Source organism: Panthera tigris, chromosome A1 (genome assembly GCF_018350195.1).
Source record: "Panthera tigris isolate Pti1 chromosome A1, P.tigris_Pti1_mat1.1, whole genome shotgun sequence".
In the NCBI taxonomy this organism is placed as follows: Eukaryota; Metazoa; Chordata; class Mammalia; order Carnivora; family Felidae; genus Panthera; species Panthera tigris.
The window spans coordinates 89,618,644-89,640,204 of NC_056660.1; the positions used below are offsets into that span (position 1 = coordinate 89,618,644).

At 46.0% G+C, this 21,561-nt stretch overlaps 1 protein-coding gene across 2 annotated transcripts in view; it reads left to right on the plus strand.

The window, feature by feature from the left end:
• The window catches only part of GFPT2 (glutamine-fructose-6-phosphate transaminase 2), a 47,593-nt gene that overhangs the window by 19,846 nt on the left and 6,186 nt on the right, over window positions 1–21,561 (plus strand). For both annotated transcript variants that reach the window (XM_042981869.1, XM_042981877.1), the window contains exons 5-15: window positions 1,777–1,835; window positions 2,478–2,612; window positions 5,170–5,231; window positions 7,928–8,007; window positions 8,451–8,568; window positions 13,078–13,241; window positions 14,855–14,950; window positions 15,031–15,128; window positions 15,408–15,528; window positions 17,721–17,878; window positions 18,041–18,155. In XM_042981869.1, coding sequence (XP_042837803.1) covers window positions 1,777–1,835; window positions 2,478–2,612; window positions 5,170–5,231; window positions 7,928–8,007; window positions 8,451–8,568; window positions 13,078–13,241; window positions 14,855–14,950; window positions 15,031–15,128; window positions 15,408–15,528; window positions 17,721–17,878; window positions 18,041–18,155 — 1,206 coding nt within the window. The remainder of the gene's footprint in view (window positions 1–1,776; window positions 1,836–2,477; window positions 2,613–5,169; window positions 5,232–7,927; window positions 8,008–8,450; window positions 8,569–13,077; window positions 13,242–14,854; window positions 14,951–15,030; window positions 15,129–15,407; window positions 15,529–17,720; window positions 17,879–18,040; window positions 18,156–21,561) is intronic.

Consider the following 21,561-nt stretch of genomic DNA (forward strand, 5'->3'; position numbering starts at 1 on the left):
GCACATTTTTGAGGAACACTTACACCCAGGAACAGCGTTGCACAAGAAAATTACACAAAGAAGCATTCGTAAAGAAAACACAGATTCTAGGAAGCCAACTACCGATGAGAAGACAATTAAATGAAAAAATGGGACAAGGTTAAGAAAATAAAGCAACTGTGTCACAGTCAATATGAAAACTATTGGAGAGGTGGATGAATATGGAGACAGTGAATAGAGATCCAATAGGTGAGTTACTGGTGTCCCCTAAGAAGAGAACAACACAAGTGAAATGGTAAAAATAAAATAAGATAAAATAAAATAAAATAATAATAATAGGTAAAGCCGTAAATGAGTTCAGCTGTGCCCAGCACACTTGTCGAAAATGGCTTTTCTATTCAAGCCCTTCCAGTCTGTGTGTGACTTCACAAGTATAACAATAGGCTGTAAAAAAGAGGGAGAGAGAGAGAGAGAGGAAATTATGATAAAAACAAAGAAAAACAGTAAAGGACTAGCCTGTACTGACCAAAAACTGAATTAGAGATCCAGAGTTTCACTGAACAGTAATCTTTATGAAGAACACCCACCTTCTAGATGCATCCTGGTGGAATTACTGAATGCCAAGGATGATAAAGGGTCTATCATCTAGGCTCAGGAGGAAAGGGAATTCCTTACCCAGAAAAACTCTCAGGCTGCTTTTAGACCTTCATGTTATCCATCAGCTATTTATTGAGGAAATGCAGTGGTGACTGAGGCATATCCCTCTTCCAGGGTTGGCCAGGGGGTCCCCTCCCCCCGCCAGCTGGGGGCAAGGAACCCTACTGGTGCTCAGAGAGCAGGGAGGAGCCACAGCAGGCAGACCCTGTAGAGAGAAATGCTCATGGCCATACAGGAATGGGGGTGAGCCCAAAGATGCCAGAATTTCTGGGGTCACCCAGAAATTTTTAAGTTTATTTATTTAGAGAGAGAGAATGGGGGAGGGGCAGAGAGAGAGGATCCCAAGCAGGCTCTGCACTGACAACAGAGTGCCCGACCTGGGGCTCAAACTCACGAACCGTGAGATCATGACCTGAGCTGAAGTCAGACCCTTAACTGATGGAGCCACGCAGGCACCTGAAAATCAGGATTCAAAATTTCAAACTTCACTCTTTTCACAATGTGGTGTGGATCAAATGGAACACGTGTGGATTGCTAGCTTGTGGCCTCATTGAGCCTAAAGCCATTTCAGAATGCCTGAACTAGTTTCTGGATGCCAAAACACATTTGACGATACTGTAGGCCACAGGTCAGAGGTCTGTGCGTAGTCAGGTTGGTAGGTGCTTTTAACCCAAAGAGAGCAGTGTATTTCCTCAGGTTTAAATTGTAGTCATAGGGGCACCTGGGTGGCTCAGTCAGTTAAGTGTCCGACTTCGGCTCAGGTCATGATCTTACGGTTCGTGAGTTCAAGCCCCGCATCGGGCTCTGTGCTGACAGCTCGGAGCCTGGAGCCTGCTTTGCATTCTGTGTCTCCCTCTCTGTCTGCCCCTCCCCCACTTGCGTGCACGTGCTCTCTCTCTTTCAATCAAAAATAAATAAATGTTTAAAAAAATAGTTTAAAAAAATTAAATAAATAAAAAATAACTTGTAGTAGATGGTAACACGTCCACTCTCATCACCGCTAAGTGATGTTTGCTCACAGGAGTCTCTGTGGGAGGAAAGCTTGTAGAGAGTTTCAGACTGTCAAATCGTTGTCCTTCACTTCCGAATTGAACTTCACCTTTTCATGGCATTTCTCTCTTCACCAAACTTTTCTTCCAGAATTCGTTGTCATCCATAATGGGATCATCACAAATTACAAAGACCTAAGGAAATTTCTGGTAAGCTACTTCCCCTGGGTTAACATGTAAGTCAGATGGTGTCTATCTTCCCCAGAACTTTCCAACCAGCTCATTTCCCTCTGGAAGCAAAAGCAGGAGCTGAGTAACACCCATGTCACCACATTGGACATAAACCTCATCCTGGCTCCGCCACCTTTCCAGATCTTGCAGGAGAAGATAGCAGGGCATTTGCATGTCCCTCAGGGACCACCGCAGATTCACATAATCAAAAGAACATGAACTTCCTTTTATTAAAGTATCTGCACTGCCTAACATATCGACTCATACACCACATGGAATGTGGGGTGAGAAGACAGACAGTGTTTGTCTCACATATGAAAATGTTGCGGTGTTGGTTGGGATGTGGGTGGGTTTGACTCAACATATTTGATCATTTTGACTGCTGTTATTTTGCAATGTCCAGATTAATGGCGAGGACAGGCTTCTGAGGCAGGATGATCTCAGGGAATACTGGAATGACTCAGCTTGCTATGTGATTCTGGCCGACATTTCTTACCCCCCGTTTTCCTTGTTCTTATCTTAAGTCACTGTGAGGGTGGATCATAAGGGAGGAGAGGGAGCTGGCCGGGCAACATTATGCAATGACCGTTATCTAACACTCTGTCCAACGAAATATTCCAGGAAAGCAAAGGCTATGAGTTTGAGTCAGAAACAGACACAGAGACCATCGCCAAGCTGATTAAATACGTGTTTGACAACAGAGAAACTGAGGACATTACGTTTTCAACACTGGTCGAAAGAGTCATTCAGCAGCTGGTGAGTTACCAGGCCCACCTGTGTACATAAATCGCCCTTTCATTCCTTCACTTTTCAGTAGCATTTATGAGCCGAATTTGTGCAAAGTACCTGAGGATTAAAGATGGCTTGACTACAGTGGTGCCTGGATGGCTTAGTTGGCTAAGTATCTGACTCTTGATTTTAGCTCAGGTCTTAATCTCGGGGTCATGAGTTCAGCCTCGCATTGGGCTCTGTGCTGGGCGTGAAGTTACTAAAAACAAAAAAAGTCTACGATGTCTGGCCTTAAGATGTTACATCATGGAGAACTGAGAGAAATCCTGAGGTTTTGGTAGTAAATATCGAGTAAGAAGTGGCTTGTTCCATCTTAACCCCTCTGAGTCCGTGATCAGAACTTCCCATCATTGGTTCCTCATGATGGCGCATTGCACGCGGGACCTTTGTCATCTTGTCCACTGTGTGTGCCATTAGTTATATACCCAGGGTGCATTGAACTGATGTTGGAGACTCAGAATTGTAGTTTTTCCTCCAGTTTCAGTGAAGTGATTGTTCATCAAGGGGCAGAAATACCCACATATCCTTACTGAGCAGAGTTGGAAGGAAAAGGAAGTAAAAGCAGGTGTGAACTTTTGAGAAGTTTGATTCTAGAAAAAGAGTGTCAGGAAATGGCCCAGTGGTGGTGGGAGAGGCTTGCAGTTCTGAGGGAAGACTGTTTTTTGTGATAGGAGATACCAGATCAGGTTTGTGTGCTTATCCAGGAAGAGAGAGAGAGATTGGTGATGTCCCAGAGGGCTGGACCCACAAAACTAAGCCCCAAGAAGGGGCACATGCTGGGGCAAGGGCGGGGTAGAGAGGGAGTTGTCCACAAGGATGAGGCACAACAGACTCAGGCCGTGTATGAGATGGTAGGGGGAGGAGGAGTGGTCTCCAGATTTCCCAGAGTCCATCCTCCTGGGCATCCCTGCCATCCAGGAGCTCCTCCAACACAGGGGCAGCCTGGAGACAGCATTTGGGGCCAGGAATCTGGAATATCCAGGGTCAGAGGGTACAACACTATGGTTTAAAATATATCACCCTCTGGTATTTTCAGAGCCTTTTTCATAAATAAGTCTACTGTCAAACACTTTGCTCCCATTTTTGGAAGTCATAATTTAGAAGACATTTATAGACAAGAGCCTGTCCTATACGTAATACATAGTATAATTACTATGTAATTTACAGTAAACCAGTTTGGTTTTGCTGCACAGTATCTTCTCATTTCCATTTGTAATTTTAAATTTTGGAAATACCTCCCCAGTGATGACAGGTGTAAATTTCAGTGATTTCTCTTAGCTGAAGCAATGAGGGGCTCTTTGGGGCTCTTTGGGACTGGGAAGTGTTTTTCTGTTCAGTACCACGTTATTGTTTACAGAACTGGCAGGGTAAACATCAGGCTTCTGGGCAGTTTGAAAGGCCCCTAGAGGCCTGGGGATGCTGACTCTGGGTCCCTCTGGCTGTGTGACTGAGTTGGCAAACTGGCCAAGGCTGCGTGGGGCCTTGGGTCTGCCCAGGATTCCAAAACATGGGGCATTTCACATGAAAATCCAGACTTCTAGCTGGTTATACATAACCCCAGTCTACTAGGGGCATGGTAAAATTAGTACAGGGTGGTCAGAATGTAGGAGAGAATTTTGCACCAGGGATTTAAATAGAGCATTTGGAGTCTTGAGTTAGGAGAACTAGGTTTGTTCTGGTTTGCACAACGCAACAGAGGGTGAATGACAGTCATTGCTAAAGAAATAATAGAAACACTAATAACAACCCATGCCACTGTTGGGTTTTTCATATGGCAGGCCACTGTTCAGAGCACTTAAAGTGCATGAGCTCACATGGGGCACCTGGGTGGCTCAGTTGGTTGAGCGTCTGACTTGGGCTCAGGTCATGATCTCACGTTGGTGAGTTCAAGCCCCAACTCAGGCTCACCGCTGTCAGCACAAAGCCCACTTTAGGTCCTCTGTCCTCTTCTCTCTCTGCCCCTCCCTGCTCACACACTCTCTCTCAAAAATGAGCAACAAAAGTACATGAGCTCACAGAAGCCATGCAAGGTAGAACTATTCTCATTTCCATTCACCACGAGGCACAAACTAGGCAATTGCTCAATTAAGGGGTGGAGACAGGGTTTGAACCCAGGCTCTACTGTGTGTCATGGAGTAATCCCTTTCGTTCTCACAGTTCCAGGGCAGGACCCCTGGCCACAGTTCTCATTTCCTGAGGCTCTAACTGCCCCCATCCACCCAGATCATCACAGAGCGGGGAATCGCTCCTTGTGGCCCTGAGCAGGGGTGGGTTCTGCTGAGCACCATGAAATCCACAAGTTCTGGTCTTTGGTTTTTCCTCGTGGTACAGACTGTGTCACTTTCTTCTCCTGACATCACTCTGAAAGAGCTGTCCTGCATTCAGCACCCTGAGGAAGGAAACCCAGGACCACCCACCATGAAGAGTGACCCCCCTGTGGGGTGGTGGACCAGGCTGCAACAGCCCTGGCAGCTCAGGTGGGGCCAGAGCACATGTGGCTCACTCTTATTTGCTGTGTTTACAGGAAGGTGCATTCGCGTTGGTTTTCAAGAGCATCCACTACCCGGGAGAAGCTGTTGCCACCAGGTGAGGCAAAACACATTGACATTTCAAGAACAAATAAATAAAATAAGATTGCTTAGCTTGAGACAACAGGGGAGAAGTGAGACCGTGGCTTATGCACCCTACCATCTCTGTGGCTGGGCTTCTGATTTTTAAAAGAGAAAGCAAAAAGTTGATTTTTTATTTGAAATCTCCAGATTTTCAGAAGTTGACAACAAATTCAAAGTAAAAATAAAACTGTATAACAAGGGACAGATCCAGGTTGCAGGTCAGTTTTGGAGATGCCTTCTGGAAAAAGCTTGCAAAATTATGAACGTGAAACTAGGAACAAGTGAAAATTAATTTGAATCCAGTAAGAAGAGGCCTTGAAGGCCCCACACTCAAGCTTCATCACCTACACACCAGAGGTCCTAGAGGGCCAGCCGACATGTCCCTCTGGACAGAGGGACAGAGCCACATGGCCCCCAGTGATGTGTGGATTCACACAAGTGGGAGCATGAGTGCCATCCTGTTATTTTATATTCAGATGAACTGATTATCCATCTGTCCATCTGCCATCAGTCTGACCATCCATCTACACATCTACCTGTCCATCTGTCCTTCCCTCCCTCCATCCATCCAACTGATATTTGTTGAGCACTTAGTCTATACTGGGTCCTAGGGATCTATTAACACCTGACCTAGTCCTGTCTTTAAGGACTGGACATTTGTGCAGGAGGACAGAGCAGGGCAGAGGGTGTTGATACTCCGTGTTGGGGGCTGGGAGGCAATGCATTGGGGAGCCTGAGGGGGTTCAAATGTCAGCCTTTGGGAGGTAGCCAGAAGCACCAGTGTGAGCAAAAGGAAGGGGCCTAGAGTGAGCTCAGCATCTGGGGCTCTGACCCAGAGCAGCTTGAGTCCCCTTCAGAAAAAAAATAGAAAAGACCCTGGTTGAGGGCACAGATGGGGTCACCAGGGACACGCCAACCCTTGCTCTTCAAAGGAGCCCCTGGAATGTGGCCCAGATTCTATAATGAAAGCAGTGGCTATTTCCAAGACACTTTGTAAGCTCGTTCCTCATGGTAGCAGTCATGGGGGGACTTTCTGCTCTTTCAGAAAGACAGACTGACACCTGCTATGTACCAGGCATTGGAGACAGCAGTGAGCAAGGTCGTGCACACTCTGCCCCTCTAGCTCCAAGGGCTGGTGGGGAGTGAGGATGTTGGCAGAAGCCCTGCTCTGCAGGGTCTCAGGTGCACTGTGGACTGAAAGTTTCATTCTGAAGCCTCTGAGGAGCCATGGAGAATGCACCTGTGGCCTGGAAGACACAGAGAGAACGAGGCAGTCCCTCACAGACAGTCATATTCTCTAGGCAGGAAATGATGGGAATGTATCATGATTTAATTTTTGTTCAGGATAGGAAGGAATTTACCGCTTGGCATTCAATTTCTTCAATCATAGAATTATAACAGACCGCTTGTCCCTATTAAATTTAGAAACCCTGGGGCACTTGGGTGGCTCAGTCAGTTAAGCAGCCGACTTCAGCTCAGGTCATGACCTCACGGTTCATGAGTTCGAGCCCCGCATCAGATTCTGTGCTGACAGGTCAGAGGCTGGAGCCTGCTTCAGATTCTGTGTCTCCCTCTCTCTCTCAAATATAAATAAACATTAAAAAAAATTAGAAACCCCTTTTAAAACTTGATACTATCATGGTATTACTATTTTAAATGAATGCAAAAGAAGGCCATGTGAAGAAGCAATAAAGCTTTATATTTCTAAATTGTCCATAACCTGCCGGCTCTGTAACCTCCTGGGCAATCTTTGGGATGCCTCGGGAGCATTATCTGAGGCGAAGTTCAGAGAAATCATAGAGCTCTATCTACAACAATAAAATCTGGGGGAGACGTTTGCCAAGAAAATTAGGTAACCACAGTACTTTCTCATTGTCAATGTTATAAAGGCCATTCGAGCTGGCTCTCCATTGTACCAGAGCCGTGTCTCCTCTGCTTCAGATATGATAAAAGATGGTCCAGATTATTCAAGGTGCTCACAGCACTTTCTTCAAAGCCACGTACTTTGTCCCCCCACTTGGGGAAGTCGGATGCGGGGCTGGGAGAGGAAACCTGAGTTTGAGGCTGCAGGAACTCCCACAGAGGAAACATCACTGTCCCCTCTGTGACAGAGTCCAGCTCGTGCAGGTCAAGGAATTGAAACTTCTCCCAGGAGGTGACACTCAGAGACAAAACCACCCTTGAAAGTGTGTTAAGTGGCCCACAAAGTTGAGCAGATCCAAAGCCAGTCATCAGAATGCCCCCCCAAAGCTGGAGAACAGCTGAGCTAAGCAAAAGGGGCGGGGAAGGGGGAGGGAAGAGAGTCTTCGGGCAGGTCATGGGCGTCCAGGGCTCCTGCTTTAAAGATGGCAGTAAATAGCAGCAAGCTGGAGCCACGAAGTGAGGGCCTACTGATGCCTCAGCCACAGTGATCTAACCATGTGGGGATTCACTGGGCAGGTGGGTGGCACCATGAAAGCGAGCCAGAATTCTGCCAGTCGGTTGGTCCCTGCCCCAAGCCCTGGGAGCATCTTCCTGTGGCTCAGGAGTCTGTCCTGTAGGATCTCAACAGGACACTTTCCCCTGTTGGAAGGGCTAGATGCGGGGACCCCTCCTCAGTGCTAAGAGGCCATCCAGCCCTGCCTGGGGTGTTGAGACAATGAGCAACTCGACTCCCTGTTGTCTCTACAGGAGAGGCAGCCCCCTGCTCATTGGAGTGCGCAGCAAATACAAGCTTTCCACGGAACAGATCCCCATCTTGTACAGGACACGTAAGTTTTTCGAGAAGGCCTTGAACAGGGCAGGGGGCTCTCGTGCAGGCAGATGTCTTCTGTCTTCCGGGGCCAGTCCGCATACGGCTCCAGGTCAAAAAGGCTTTCATGCAACTGAGACTTGGGTCCCTTTTTGCAAAAGCTTTTTATTATAGATATTTTCAAACACATACACAAGTCCAGGGGAAGGCATGCAGCTCCATTACATAAAGGCATCCACGCTCTGGTATGAGTGTTGATTTGCTTTGTTTTGTTCACAGCCATTCAAAAAGCTCTTGCAGTGGCACCGTGCTATTTGGGGATCATTTTCACGATTTGGCTGACGCAGCCAAAGCTAAAAATTGCAGATTTCTCCCACACATATTCAAAGGGGAAGCTGGCGCCTTGCTTCATGTTATTCAAACAAAATAGTTTAATGTCACTTGCAATCCTTCCTTCACCAGGCAATTTCGAGAACGTAAAGAAGATCTGCAAAACAAGAATGAAGAGGCTGGACAGCTCAACCTGCCTTCATGCCGTGGGCGATAAAGCAGTGGAATTCTTCTTTGCTTCTGACGCAAGGTAGCTAAAGCTTGTTTCCTTTCTTTGCTAGGATTATGTAACCAAAAATGACTGGCCAGACACCACCATTTTTCATTTATCCCCGCTTTTCAGCTGTTTTCTTACAGCAAGGGGCAGGGATGATGGCAGATTTCAGTTCTCTGTGACCCTTCTCCGAGAACCTCAGAGAACCACTGAGAGCACCTCATGACCAAGGGCAGGATTCACTGACCTCCACAATGTTTTGGGGCCTGCACAGAATAATTGAATTATTTGCCAACATTTTAAAAGGGGGGAGATTTCACATAAAATTCTGGGTTTCTAGCTTCTCTGGAAAATCAGCAGATCTGAGTACCCTGGGTTGTGCTCCCTCTGGCCCAGGATGTCTGGGGCCACTCAAAGGCTATGCTCCCTTTAGCTAGCTGAGGCAGGTGTCTTCAGACCTTTGGTCCTTCTCTCACCCCACCTGACTCTGCCTGAGTCTGAGCACTCATGATGAGAGGGCCAAGACCTAGGAGTGTGGTCCAAGTCATTTCTAAGTCCATGTTCTCATTAACAGACAATACTTCTGAAATTTGAGGAAGTCTGCTTCATATCCATTTTAGTACAAAAAATTTATACACATCCATATACACATACTCAGAAAAGACCAAAACACTTTCCTGGTAGTTGAAATAGAAAACACTACCATAAGGGTGCCTGGGTGGCTCAGTCAGTTAAGCGTCTGACTCTTGATTTGGGCTCAGGTCACGATCTCACGGTTTGTGAGTTCGAGCCCTGCATTGGGTTCTGCACTGGCTGCTTGGGGCCTGCTTGGATTCGCTCTCTCACTCCCTCTCTGCCCCTCCCCGCTTGGGCTCTCTCTCTCTCTCTCTCTCTCTCTCTCAAAAACAAATAAACATTTAAAAAAAATTTTTTTAAATCCAACTGAAAGCCTGTTAGAACTAATCCTAGAGGCTAGTCAGAGAATGAAGATGTGGAAATCAGACATCCCAGCAGTTCGGCTATCAGCTGAACAAGGCTGCAGAACCATATCCACCCCGTTTGCTCTTGTGCTTCCTCACATGACTGGCACAGTAAACCCTCAGCAAGCCTTTCTTGAACAAAAACCAAAAAAAAAAAAAAAAAAAGTAATCTATTTACCCGAGCTAGAAAAACTATTTTAATCCCTTAGGATAAATCTTAATAAAAATAGTCCAGAGTCTCTCCAGAGAAGACTACAAAAGTCAGCAATGAGAAACAAGACCAGATTTGAATAAAGGGAGAGAGTCCACACTCCTTGGTAAAAAGGCTTAATATTATTTAAAAAAAAACTAATTGGTTTAAAGTTATTTTAATAATTAAAAATTGTTTTTTAAAGATAACTGACTCTCCTTAATCTGCAAATTTGATGCTATAATTAAAAATCCTCACGATTTCTTTGCTTATTTAGGATTTGGAACTTGGAAAGATGATTTTACAGTGTATGGTGTGTAGACCAGATATGGGTGACCCTCCCAGATACGGAGGCACACTGTAGAACCCGCAGGGCAACAGTAGCCAGTGCTGAGGGCTTTGCCAGGATGGTCTCATTTAATAAACACAACCAGGGCACCTGTGTGACTCAACTGGTTAAGCGTCTGACTGTTGATTTCGGTTCAGGTCATAATCTCGCAGTTCGTGGGTTTGAGCCCCGAGTCAGACACTGTCAGCACAGAGCCTGCTTGGGATTTTCTCTGTCTCCCTCTGCCTCTCCTGTACACTCTCTCTTTCTCTCTCTCTCAAAATAAATAAGCATGAAAAAAAGCAAACACAACAAACTTCTAGTGAAGGCACAGTGATCATCTCCCATTTTACAAATGAGGAATTTGACATAGGGGCTCAGAGGGGTCATATCTGGGCTGCTTGAGGGCACAATGCTGGTAACAGACAGAAATAAGGATACCATATTGGGTCTGTCTAACTCCTGGGCCAGTAGTCTTTTTTTTTTTTCCTTTTTTTTTTTTTTTACATTTATTTTTGAGAGAGAGAGAGAGAGAGAGAGAGACAGAGTGTGAGCAGGGGAGGGGCAGAGGGGGAGGGAGACACAGAATCAGAAGCAGGCTCCAGACTCTGAGCTGTCAGCACAGAGCCCAACGCAGGGCTCAAACCCAGGAATCGTGAGATCATGACCTGAGCCGGCGTTGGATGTTTAACCGACTGAGCCACCCAGGCACCTCTGGGCCAGTAGTCTTAATGATGGATTATACCACCATCCATTTTGTAAATAAAAATAATTATATTTAAACGTGCAGGGGCGCCTGAGTAGCTCAGTCAACTAAGCATCCAACTTCAGCTGAGGTCATGATCTCATGGTTTGTGGGTTCGAGCCCCACACAGGGATCTGTGCTGATAGTTTGGAGCCTGGAGCCTGCTTCAGATTCTGTGTCTCCCTCTCTCGCTGCCCCTCCCCCACTCATTCTCAGTCTCTCTCTCAAAAATAAATAAAATATTTTAAAAAATAAAAAATAAATAAATTAACATGCAGACACACACGCACACGTAAATGCAAACACACGTGTATTTAGCACTGCCTGGAGAGCAATACAATATAAGTGGTGTTTCTCTCTTGGAGATGGGATCAGGCCATTTTCTTCCTCTTATTATTCTGTGTTTTCTACTGTTTAAACAATGCATGTATACTGTTCAAAGTATTTTTTTTCCAGTGCGGTGGTTTCCCATCCTTCTTTAGAAGTCTGTCTTCCAGGCTCTGGGCTGATGGCTCGGAGCCTGGAGCCTGTTTCCGATTCTGTGTCTCCCTCTCTCTCTGCCCCTCCCCCGTTCATGCTCTGTCTCTCTCTGTCCCAAAAATAAATAAAAAAATGTTGAAAAAAAAAAATTAAAAAAAAAAAAAAAAAAAAAGAAGTCTGTCTTCCTGAGCATCTGTTTAGAGACACCTTTCTTAGGGCCATGGAATGTGGCCACTTCTTTCTTTAACTTTACATCAGGAATTATAAATGTTCATTTTTTGGCACAGGGCAGGTGTGGGTGTGGCACTTGGTGGAATGAGGATTTTTTTCTCCCATGGTCTTACAAGTGCCACCTTCATGGTTTTGTTTTTTATTTGTTTTTTATTTTTGACCATAACTATGTACCACTTGTGCTATTGATTAGTTTGCTTTTTCACCTACCAACTTTTCTAACGCCATTTATTTTTAAAAGAAACTTTGTATTGCCATTTTGCAAGACAAAAATTATCATTACTTTCCATACAAAGTTATTATAAAAATAAGCACAATGGGGCACCTGGGTGGCTTAGTCAGTTAAGCATCCAACTCTTTATTTCAGCTCAGGTCATGATCTCACAGTTCATGAGTTCCAGTCCTGCCTTGGGCTCTATGCTGACAGCACGCAGCCTGCTTGGGATTCTCTCTTTCTCCCTCTTTCTTTGCCCCTGCCCTCCTCCTGCACTCTCTCTCTCAAAAAAAAAAAAAAAAAATAAGCATAATGACTCCACATTTCATTGGTGGACGTATTTTTTACTTTGCTTTTAAACTATCCCTTTTTCCTTGCAGGGAGTGTGTGTGTGCGTGTGTGTGTGTGTGTGTGTTATGAAACTGAGTCATTTGTCCTCATGACTTTCCCACTGTCTGGATTTTGCTGAGAGAACCCCCCATGGTGTCATTTAACACGTTTCCTGCCCACTGCATTTCCCGCGCACTGGCGTTCACAGGTGTCTACAAACTTGATCTCCTTCTGGTTTGATTTTTTGGCAAGACGGCTTCATAGATGGTGGTGTGTCCTTCTATCAGGAAGCATATATGTTTATTGTCTGTCTTTTTATGCTGTTAAGATTGATCAGGGGGTTCACGCGCCAGACAGCCTCACCCATCCATTGTAAAGCTGCTCTCTGCTTTTCACCTCTTGGTTTCAGCAGAGCACTTCATGGTCCTTACTTAGAACTATTAGTAATTAGGAGTCCATAAATTGACTATTCTGATGCTGTCATTCCTTATTTATTAGCTGTAGTCCATCCATAAATTTGCCTTCATGAACAATGTGGTTATTCTGAAAGATCAGATCAGTTTAAAAAGCAAGATAAATGTTTCATTCTTTCCTGTTCTGATTTAGAGTAATGTGTTGGTTCCCAAGCATTCTCCAAAGGTGACACTGTCTGGATTATGATTTGAAGAAAGCGGTCATAAAAGGCCATCTGTGAGATTACTGGGGAAATCTGAACATACTGGATATTTGATGATATGAAAGAATAACTACTAATTTTAGATGTGATAATGGTATTGTGGGTTTAAAATTTTTCCTTCTCTTTTAGAGATAGAAGGTAAAATGTTTACAGATGAAATGATGTGATGTCTGAGACTGGATTCAAAACAATTCTGGGGGGAAGGAGGAAGGTGTGAATTGATGTGTATAGTGTAGTGTCCCTGTCCCTCCTAAAATGCCATCTGATGCTACTGATGGGGACCCATACTGGGGAGGCAAGTGAGTGACTGCCTTGTAGCTGTCAAGCACGTGCAGGCCCCGTCTGTGATGCCCGTGTTTCCCTTGCTCCAGTGCTATCATAGAACACACCAACCGAGTCATCTTCCTCGAGGATGACGACATCGCCGCAGTGGCTGATGGGAAGCTCTCTATTCACCGGGTCAAGCGTTCAGCTAGTGATGACCCATCTCGAGCCATCCAGACCTTGCAGATGGAACTGCAGCAAATCATGAAAGGCAGGTGTCCTCTGAGGGTCCGTGTGCAGCGGCCTTGGGGAGGGGGGGCAGGTGCTCGATGGGGGAGCTCCTGAGACTCTCTGTCCTACCCTGAATAGGTGCCACAGCCCTCCTACCTGCCATGGCCATTAGGGTGGCATTGCAGGTGCTCTGTGGCTTGCCCAGCCCAGGGGATGCGGGGAGCCTTGTCCTGCTCCCCCAGCAGGAGTTCCTGACTATATAAAGGCACTAGGTCTCCCTGCTTGATCTGACCAGTCCATCCACTGCCTCCCTTTACTAACTCTCTGGGACACATTCTTCTACCCAGACATTTCTTCTCTGGGTCAGAGGCCTGCAATAACAGGGGTCTGTGGACTATTTCCTCCTTGCGAGGAGAGCCTGTCTCCCTACACCCCCTTCTCCACAGGGCAGCCTGGGTAAACATTCAGGAATGTGAATCAGACCTTTTTATCCAGCTGCTTAAAGCCCTCCAATGGCCACCCACTGTTCTGAGAATAAAATCCACACTTCCTGCCACAGCCCACAATACCCCATGCCCAACCTGGCCCCACCTCACTCTACCCTTTTCCCACTATGCCCTGCCCCCTCTCCAACCACCTCACTGTTACTTAGGCAGGCCAAGTGCTTACTCACCTGAGGGTCATTGTACTTGACTGACTACTTTTGGTCATTCTACCTTGATCATCGCCCAGTCAGAGAGCTCTTCCCTGACCCTCCTCACTTGTCTTGTTTGCTTTATGGCACCCTCTATCAAGTCCCCAGCTAAAGGTGGCAGACAGGAAACACTGCAGTGTTTGGAACATTCCCACCCTGTCTGTGAATACTTCCAAAGCTTGAGGCACAACACCTGTCAGGGGCCTTAACCCGTTGCGGCCAGATCATCCCTTTGATGTCATCCAGTTCCATTCAAATCAGAGCCCTGGAAATGCATGTGTTGGCTGAAAAGGTTTTTATTTAATACAGAAGCTCGGAGGGCATCTGTTGAAAAGAAGATTGCCAGGGCACCTGGGTTGTTCAGTCGGTGAAGCGTCCGACTTCGGCTCAGGTCATGGTCTCGCAGTTTGTGGGTTTGAGCCCCACGTCAGGTTCTGTGCTGACAGCTTGGAGCCTAGAACCTGCGTCAGATTCTGTGGCTCCCTCTCTCTCTGCCCCTCCCCCTCTCACACTCTGTCTCTCTCTCAAAAATAAATGTTTAAAAAAATTAAAAAAATAAAATAAAATTGCCTATTTCTCAGGGCTTACTTCTTTTGTACTTCCCTAAGTAGGTTCGTTTTTGGAAGTGAAGCATTTTCCTTTCCTCTGCCCCTGCTGAGAGGAGTATTGCCCCAGAAAGACCAGCCACATATTTGTTGCTTACTTCTTTTGCTCCTTCAAGCTGCAGGGTCTGATACGCACACTGGAGATAGTAATCTTATCTGACCTGTTTGCCTCTCACTTGTTACCGGGAGAATCAGGTGGGACGGCCCCTGGGACGCCTTTGGTAATGTGCAGTGGCCTTCCCATGTGTCACTGACACTAAACTGCATATCAGCTTTCCATCTTGATTGGAAGTTAAGCAGTGGTAAAACAACTGAATTAAAATTGACCTGCTTTTTTGGTGTTTATTTGACCAGGTAACTTCAGTGCATTTATGCAGAAGGAGATCTTCGAACAGCCAGAATCAGTTTTCAATACTATGAGAGGTCGGGTGAATTTTGAGACCAACACAGGTAATCCCCCATCCATGCCCTAGGTCGAGGCGCGTCCCCGTGTGGGGTTAGCACTAATGCCCCCTGCATGTGCCCCACAGTGCTCCTGGGCGGCTTGAAGGATCACCTGAAGGAGATTCGACGATGCCGACGGCTCATCGTGATTGGCTGTGGAACCAGTTACCACGCCGCAGTGGCTGTAAGTCCAAGGCGCTGGGCCCTCGATAGCGCTGGGGAGGGAGCAGCAGCCCAGGACAAGATGTGTCTTAAATGCCATCATGTGTTTGACCTCCCAAATTTGGTGCCCACAAGCCAACATGAGAGCCTTTCTCCTGCAGTGTGGCCTGTGCATGTCTGAAATTCCCTTCACCACCAGGACCCAGAGGTGCCACTTCATAAAACTGTCCCCAGAAGCCCAGCTGCCTGTGTCTCTGTAGTGTCTGTGACTGACTTTGGTCCCCATTCTTGTTGGCTTCAGACACGGCAAGTTTTGGAGGAACTGACTGAGCTCCCTGTGATGGTTGAACTCGCCAGTGATTTTCTGGACAGGAACACACCTGTGTTCAGGGATGACGTTTGCTTTTTCATAAGCCAGTCAGGTAAGGAATACGGGTTCACGTGAGTTCATCTCAGGGCTCTGTCCTCTTGGTAACACACCATGTATCTCCTTCCCTCCTTCATCCAGTAGAGTTCTCTGCACACTGAGCATGTGCCAAACTCTCTTCTCAGTTGACCCTCAGAACCATCAGTCACTGTCTCATTTTAGGGGGGAGCCATGCGACCGAGAATTCTCCCTCCTCCTGCCATTCCAAGTCCAGAACTTAAGGGACCACTCACCAAAGTGCTTATACATAGGTGCTAGGTTTATTTCAAAGAGAGAAAGTTCTTCAAAATTCTGCTGGTTGAGTGTCACTTCAAGAACTATGTGGATGCTTTGCAGTTCCCATGCTGTCCAGCAGGGGATGCATTGAGAGACATTGCTCAGGTGTAGGCCCAGCACACCCTCAGTAAACCCTGCCTGGGTGCCATCCTAACTCTAAACGTGGGCACCTGCTCCAGTCAGGCTGGGCAGAGAGTCAGGGAGGTGATTCATGGCCACATGCTTGGACTTTCTATGACCTCCAGAAGGATTTTTAAAACATTTTAATTATGGAAAATTCCAAATCTCTGTAAAAGTAGAGAGATTTACATAAGGAACTGCCTATTCTCAGCAACGATCAGCTGAGCAGAGTTTGTGTCATCCAGATCCACATTAACCTGTCCCCTCCCCTGGGTTATTTTGAAGTCAATCCCAGACATCATGTTGCTCCACAAATACTTCAGAATGGATCTCTAAATGGTAAAAGAAAAAAAAAAAACATAACCATTATGTCATTATCACAATTAAAACATTAACAGCAATGCTCTAATATCCACTGGGACTTCGAATATTGCTTCCAGTTTGAATTTTGAAGACCCATTTCCATTTCCATGACAAACTAAGAAAAACGAATACAGACACACTCACCCTCCGGCTGACAACCTGTAGCCATGTGCTGCTGTGTGACTTCATTTTGTTTGTTTGTTTGTTTATTTATTTTGAGAGAGAGGGAGCCCATGCATGCACAAGTGGGGGAGGGGCAGAGAGAGAGGGAGAGAGGGAGAATCCCAACAGGCGCAGACCCCGAAATGGGGCTCGAGCCCATGAACCAATGAGATCATGACCTGAGCTGAAATGAAGAGTCAGACACTTAACCAACTGAGCCACCCAGGAACCCCTTGATGGGTTTAATTTTATGATCGGACCGTATTTAATTTAGTTCGAGGTTTCAAGGCTTACAAATACAGGGTGCTTGTGCTGGCTTATTTGTGAATCTATTTAAGTAGCTTAGTTATAAAAATAATTTTGAGTTCCCACTGGCAGGCTGCAGAAGTGTTTTGCTTTAAAGCAATGTTAGATCTATTGGAGAAATGCCATTTAGTGGCATTCTTGCTTTTTTTCAATTTTATTTATTTACTTAATCTCTATACCCAGTGTGGGGCTGGAACTCATCACCCCGAGACCAAGAGTCACATGCTCTTCTGACTGAGCCAGCCAGGCACCTTGCATTCTTGCTTTTTATTTGTATTTATTTATTTATTTTAAATATTTATTCATTTTTGAGAGAGAGCAAGCACAAGCAGGGGAGGGACAGAGAGAGAGAGGCAGAGAGTCTGAAGTGGGCTCTGTGCTGATAGCAGCAAGCCTCATGCAAGGCTTGAACTCACAAACCATGAGATCATGAACCATGAGATCATGACCTGAGCTGAAGTTGGATGCTCAACCGTTCAACCGACTCAGCCAGCCAAGCGCCTCACATTCTTGCTTTTTAAATGTTAAATCTCAGCACATTCTGAAGAAGGCAGCTTAAAGTCCTAGAAAGGATGCTGGGCACCTGGCTCACCTGGGTTGGCACCAGTCTGTCGCCCACAGCTGCGTGGCCCTGAAGGAGCAAGGCTTTGGTTTCTTCCATCTCTGGGGATCTCATCCTCATGGGGAGAATGGGGTCAATGGCCCCATGGGGTTGCCAGGAGAGTTCCATGACATAGCGGATGAGAAAGTGCTTCCCACATAAATAGCAGCCGAACCTTGAATCCAAGAATCCACCGGAAACATGGTTGAGAAAAACATTTTCCTTTCTGAGCACACGCGGGCTGCCTGTGGGCTCTGATTTCTGCATAAAAGAGTAAATGAGTTGGGGGACAGGGGGTTCGAGCTGGCAGAGCCACGCTCCTGAGAACACATGGCTGAAAGGTGGGGCCCGTGTGGCAGGTGAGACCGCAGATACCCTCCTGGCATTGCGCTACTGTAAGGACCGTGGGGCCCTGACCGTGGGCGTCACCAACACCGTGGGCAGTTCCATCTCCCGAGAGACCGACTGCGGTGTCCACATCAACGCAGGACCAGAGATCGGCGTGGCCAGCACCAAGGTAGTCACCTCATGCATGTGTCCTGAGGGAGGGCTTCGGCCAGATGGGTGGACAGGAGGCTGCGGGTTGGGGAGGGGGCGCTCCCAACAATCTGTCTCCTCCTGCATGGTTCACATGCGCACATTCGCCCCTGCTCTGCCAGAGTCACCGTTTTATCCACAGGCTTATACCAGTCAGTTCATCTCCCTGGTGATGTTTGGTTTGATGATGTCGGAAGACCGCATTTCACTGCAAAACAGAAGGCGAGAGATCATCCATGGTTTACAGTCTTTACCTGGTATGTTTCAGAATGAAACTTTCCTTATTTTGAAATCCAGTAGACTGTCCTTAGTTGCTTTCTCTTTTGACTCTTTCCCATAAACAATGCTGTTAATCACTTCCTCCTCTTCAAAACTTCCTACTCACCACTAAATGCCTCCAGAAGCTCCCACTGGGCCAAGATTAAAGTCCTCACTCCTCACCGGGTCCTTGAACACTGCACACTGGACCCCTGCCACCTCTGACCTCATCCCACTCTCCTTCCCCTCCCTGGGCTCCTTCATTGACCTTCTGATCCTCAGCAATACCAAGCTGTCTACCACAGGACGTTTGCACTGACCCTTTCCTTTATAGGAGCCCTCTTCCTCCAGCTCTCCATACAACTGATGGCTTCTCATTATTCAAGTCTCAGTTCAGATGTCACCTCCTGGAACCCTTCCTTGCTATCCTAACTAACCCCCTGCCCCAGCTGTGAAATGTTAGCCCATTTCTTTTCTTTATAGCGTGTGCCATGGTATGAAATTACCTGTCCTCCAGTGTGCTGGCTTGTCTCCCAATGAGTATGTCAGCCCAGTGAGCATATAACCCTAACTGTCAGGGTCACTGCTGATATCCAGCCAGGGCAGGCATGGAGTAGGTGCTCAGGAAAAATCTGAGAAGGAGCAGATGGCCCTGAGCCTTTTCCTGAACCAGAGTGCTCCTTCAGTCTCCCCAAACTTCCCTCTTTGGCTGGGTCCCTCCCATCTATTGTAGTCGGTGAGATGCAGTGTTTATCATACTGAATCTCAAGCTTTGGGGGGGATAATGGTTTCCATCATTCGCCCACTGGTGTGCCCTGTCCCGTGTGCCATCCTGAGGGCCAAGGAGATAACAGCTCCTTTCCTTCAGACACTTGCTCTCCAGGGAAGGAGAGAGACCTATTGGGTTTTCTTTGTGCAGCCCTGAGATTGCAAAATGAAACAGACCTCACCCCTTGGCTGACATGAAATGCCGGGGGCAGGATGGTCACAAGGCTGTGGGACAGCCCCTTCCAGAGATGGGGTAGGCACTGGGTCCATCCTGGGAGCCAGGGGCAAACCCCAGAGAAGGCAGTGAGGGAAAGCCACCATCTAATCATACAAAGCCTAGAGATCTGAATCTGGCCCACACAACATGCTGAAAATTTACTGACAAAAAACTGATCTTCACCTTCAGCCAGGTACCAACAGTGCGAAAACAGGACTCTATCCTGATGTCTAAGTCAGCCGTTCTCAAGATGTGGTCTGCAGGTCTTACTACTGTTTTCACATTAAACACGCTATTTATAACAAATAAGATGTGTTTGCCTTTTTTGCCGTGTGGACATTTGCAAAGGCAGCGGTGGCTACCGCTGGCACCTTAGCACATGCCTCCACACACCCCACTTCACTCAAGGACTTCTTCACGAGGCAGTAAAATGCATTAGTCTTAGTAAATCGCAACACTCTTTAGTATTCTGTTTCCAAGAAAAGCATCCTGGGATTGTTTGAGTAACAAGCTGATTAGAGTACTTGGCAGATGTTTTCTCAAAAATGAACAAAGTTAGCCCGCCACTCTAAAGAAGAAAAACTGACAGTATTTGTTGCCAGTGATAAACTTCAAGCTCTCCAGTGAAATTTAGGATTTGGGAAAACTTGTAGCTGCCAGCATGAGCTCGACCACTTCCCACACTTAAACACAACTCTGATGAAGCCACGGTGACTTTAGCATATGTGATTTCTAAAAAATATTTTATGATGAAGTGTGTCCATTTTTAGAAGATTTGCATAACTCAGTCAACCTATGTTTTCCAGATGGTCAATGCATGATGTGACAAAATTATACACCATGTAAAACATCCATTTAAATAGATGCAAGATTGGGGCACTGGGTGGCTCAGCCGGTTAAGCATCTGACTTCGGCTCAGGTCGTGATCTTGTGGTTTGTGAATTCAAGCCCTATGTTGGGCTCTGTGCTGATGGCTCAGAGCCTGGAGCCTGCTTCTGATTCTGTGTCTCCCTCTCTGCTTGTCCCTCCCCAGTCATGCTCTGTCTCTCTCTCTCTCTCTCAAAAATAAAACATTAAAAAAAATTAAATAGATGCAATAGGGGTGCCTGGGTGGCTCGGTCGGTTAAGTGTCAGACTCTTGATCTTGGCTCAGGTCATGATCTCACAGTTGGTGAGTTCAAGCCCCATTTTGGGCTCCGCACTGACAGTGTGGAGCCTGCTTGGGATTCTGTCTGTCTCTCCTCTCTCTCACAGTAAATAAACTTAAAAAAAATAAAAGTTTTAATGTAACAAGGTAGGAAAAGCTTATTGAGATGATTTCAAATTCTACATTTGCAACTACTCTTTTAAGAAATTACTGTTTCTCCGGACTGGCTGATTCAGTCACTAGAGTATGTGACTCTTGATCTCGGGGTCATGTGTTTAAGCCTGCAGAGATTACTTAATTAACTAATTAAAAAAAAAAAAGAAATGACCATTTCTTGAGTTTCATGTAATATCAGAGAAGAACATTCACAATTTTTTGAAAAAGTTATTTAAATACTCCTCCCTTGTCCAACTACAAATCTGTGTGAGGCTGGATTTTCTTCCTATACTTCAACCAAAAAAAATGTATCATGAGAGTTTGAATGAGGAAACAGATATGAGAATCTGTCTTTGTTAAAAAGTCAGACATTTAAAAAATCTCCAAAAATTTAAAACTACTATTCTCACTAATTTTTAAAAATGTATAATAGGTTTATTGTTACTTTTAAATGAATGAATACAAATATCTTTACTTTTCTCAGTTTCTAATCTGGTAAACATTGAGAGACAGAACCAACAAAAATAATGGCTCTTAAGGATTCACAGTAATTTTTAAGAGTAAAGAAGTCCTGAGAACAAAAAGTCTGGGAAACACTGGTCCATCTTACACTGGGCATTGTCTCTAGATTTAGCATGTGGCCTGGATTGGGGGGCGGGGGGGCATTAATTTGGAGTGTCAGCTCTGTGGCTTTCCACCTGGTGACTTAGCCTCTCTGAGCCTCAGTTGCCTTACCTGTAAAATGGAGCTAGAAATAACACCTCACTGCTTATCTTACATGCTCAAGAAAGTATGAACATAAATATGAATTGCCATCCAACAAAACCCAGGCAAATCCCGCAAGTTACTGCCCACAATCTACATTTAACTTTTTTTAATGTTTATTTTTGAGAGAAAGAGAGAGAGGGAGACAGAGTGGGGGAGAAGCAGAGAGAGAGGGAGACACAGAATCCTAAGCAGGCTCCAGGCTCATCAACACAGAGCCCAACATGGGGCTTGAACCCACGAACTGTGAGATCATGACCTGAGCTGAAGTCAGATGCTTAACCGACTGAGCCACCCAGGTGCTCTTACATTTAAAATCCTTTTTAAACCAAGGCAAGGAAGCCAAGTGTAT